Below are 2,554 nucleotides of genomic sequence, written 5' to 3'. Positions count from 1 at the left end.
GCCCAGGCGGGTCTCGAACCCATGGGCTCAGGCAATCCACTCACCTCAGCCTCCCAAAGTGCGGGATTACAGGCTGAGCCACCCAGCCAGCTTGGTCTGCATCTCCTTAAAGACATTAAGAACTTGACTTCACGGCCATTAACTCTCCAGCTTGTGTGGCTTTTCTTTCCTTCTCAAGGCTCTCGCTCACCAAAAGCCCCCAGAACTTTCCTCCACCCCTCTCCGTGATGTTTTCCCCTCTTCCTTTATTTCTTTGGCTCTTTTGTGGGTCCGCTTCTGCTCTCAGGTCCCCGTGTCCTGCCTGTATCCCCAAAAATTCCAGACATGAGTTCTCTGAGGGTGGGGAGGCAGACAGGCTGAGGACACAAATGCAGAAGCTCCTTTGGGGACGTGGAGACCCCACATTGGAAGAGACCCATCAAGTCACCTAGTCTGTGACACTCCTGATTTGTGATGGTCCTTCAGCCCTGGCCCAAGGAGCCACCCGTCTCTGTGGGGGGTGCTTCCGGTGGCTCACAGCTGCTTGCTCTGCGTTAGGAGGATCTGATTTTCAGAAGCCCCATCTCAGAAGTGCCACCTAGGTTGGGGCAGTCAGTGGCAGCAGCAGAATGAGTGTGAGTGGGAGAGCAGCCCCGTGTCACCGCTCCACCCTCTCCTGACCACGCTGGACCACTCATCAAAACACTGCTCCCAGGCCCAGCCCAAATCCCCCGGGGTCACAGGGCCACTTGACTCCTGCCTCCTTCCTCTGTGGGTGAAGAGGGCAGCAGGGTGCCAGGCCCCATGTCTCCTTCCTCCATGGCTCTTCCCAACCCTAGGGTGGTGCCACCAGAGACTCAACAGCAGGGACACCTGCTGCAGACATAATCGAGAGAAAAGACTCCAGAGAGTAGGCCACACAACACCAGGAAAAACCCTCTAGCCAAGAGGCAGGAGACTTGGCTTCTGGACTGGCTCTGGGCAAGTGATTGTCCTCTGGGCCTCCGCAGTTATGTTGGCAAATTTGCCAAGGATGGGGATCCGATGAGACACTCTGAAAAGTCCCTTTTGGTTCTATGTTCTTTGGCTTGAGTGAAGTGTGATGGCAAAGAGCACAGCTGGGCAGATCTGGGTGAGAATGTGGGCTCTGTCACTTGGATGCTGTATGACCTCAGGCAAGGGATTTAACCTCTGAGCCTCAGTTTCCTCATCTGTAAAATGGGAGTTTTAATGGTGGCAAAAAGAGAAGGCTGTTGTAAGAATTAAATTATATACAATTAAAATATAGAGTCTGGAACATGGCAAGTGTCCCGAAATGTTAACTGTTGTTGTTATTATTATTGTTATTGTTATTGTTATTTGAGACAGGGTCTTGCTCTGTCACCCAGACTGGAGTACAGTGGTGCAATTATGGGTCACTGCAGCCTCAAACTCCTGGGCTCAAGTAGTTCTCTTACCTCTGGGACAACAGGCATGTGCCACTATGCCTGGCTGACTTTTAAAATTTTTTTGTAGAGATGAGGTCCCGCTAAGTTGCCCAGGCTAGCCTCGAACTCCTGGCCTCAAGTGATCCTCCTGCCTCGCTTTCCCAGGGGATTATGGACTGGAATTATGGGCATGAGCCACTGCACCCAGCATCTCTTATTATTGTTACTATCTTTCATTGATCCCACCTCCCTGAAACCAGAGCAAACCTTGGCCCAGCAAATCTGATATTGTCCTTCCAGGCCATCCACCCCAATAGCACCCCTTTCACAGATGGGGACACTGAGGTTCTGAGTGGGGAAGGAGTCAATGAGCTAGGACTGAAACCTCGCCTCCTGAGACTCTGCCCTCTTGGTTCTGAGACCCCCACGTATGTATAGGGGAACAGGGTCAGCCCAAACCCCTCCAGGTGTGAGCAAGTGCCCTGTGACTCCACAGAGAAGAAACAACACTTCCGTGATCGTCAGCGTGCTGTACATTGACTTCTCGGCCTCCGGGCAGGAGGACATCCATGAGTACGAGGTCCGCTGCGAGCCCCGGCGCAAGGAGGCATCTGTGCACCTGCTGTCCGGCTCCGACTGGCTGGGGCCCTATGCCGCCACGGCAGAACACCTTCAGGAGGCGCCACCCAGGGATGAGGCGGAGGTGCTGGAGGGCCCAGTGACCGTGGTGGCCCAGGACACCAGTGACATCGTCTTCCTGGGCCTGTGCATCCTGGCCGGCGTCCTCATGGTCATTGCCATCGTGGTCCTGATGCTGCTGTGAGCAGGCACGACGGGGACCTGGCCTTGCCTCCCTGGGAGGCAGCATAGGCACCCACCGCAGGGGTGGGGTGGGGCCTTCCCAGTTTGCTGAAGACCGTGGGTAAATCATGGCCCTCTCTGAGCCTCAGTTTCCCTGGGACAACCATTCTGCCCTGCCGGCTTACAAGTTGGCGTGAGGCTCAGAGAAGAGCATGAATAGGTGAGTCTTGTGAGCCGTGGCATGCCCTGCGTGTATGTATGCACAATCGTTGTGGTCACTATTAATGATAAAGATAGTCTGCTATGGACAAGAACTCGCTCATGTGTGTTACTTGTCAGTGTGGACA

General features: G+C 54.3%; 1 protein-coding gene across 1 annotated transcript in view; it reads left to right on the top strand.

Annotated features, from left to right (window-relative positions):
- The window catches only part of CDCP2 (CUB domain containing protein 2), a 21,537-nt gene extending 19,308 nt beyond the window's left edge, over positions 1 to 2,229 (top strand). The window contains exon 6 of the mRNA XM_008074276.1: positions 1,903 to 2,229. Coding sequence (XP_008072467.1) covers positions 1,903 to 2,229 — 327 coding nt within the window. The remainder of the gene's footprint in view (positions 1 to 1,902) is intronic.
- Positions 2,230 to 2,554: the final 325 nt, after the last annotated feature.

The sequence above is a fragment of the Carlito syrichta genome, unplaced genomic scaffold (assembly GCF_000164805.1).
Source record: "Carlito syrichta isolate Samal-C Ts95f unplaced genomic scaffold, Tarsius_syrichta-2.0.1 Scaffold316384, whole genome shotgun sequence".
Taxonomy (NCBI): domain Eukaryota; kingdom Metazoa; phylum Chordata; class Mammalia; order Primates; family Tarsiidae; genus Carlito; species Carlito syrichta.
Note: the sequence above shows the minus strand (reverse complement) of the source record. Positions and strands in the feature narration are given on the sequence as shown.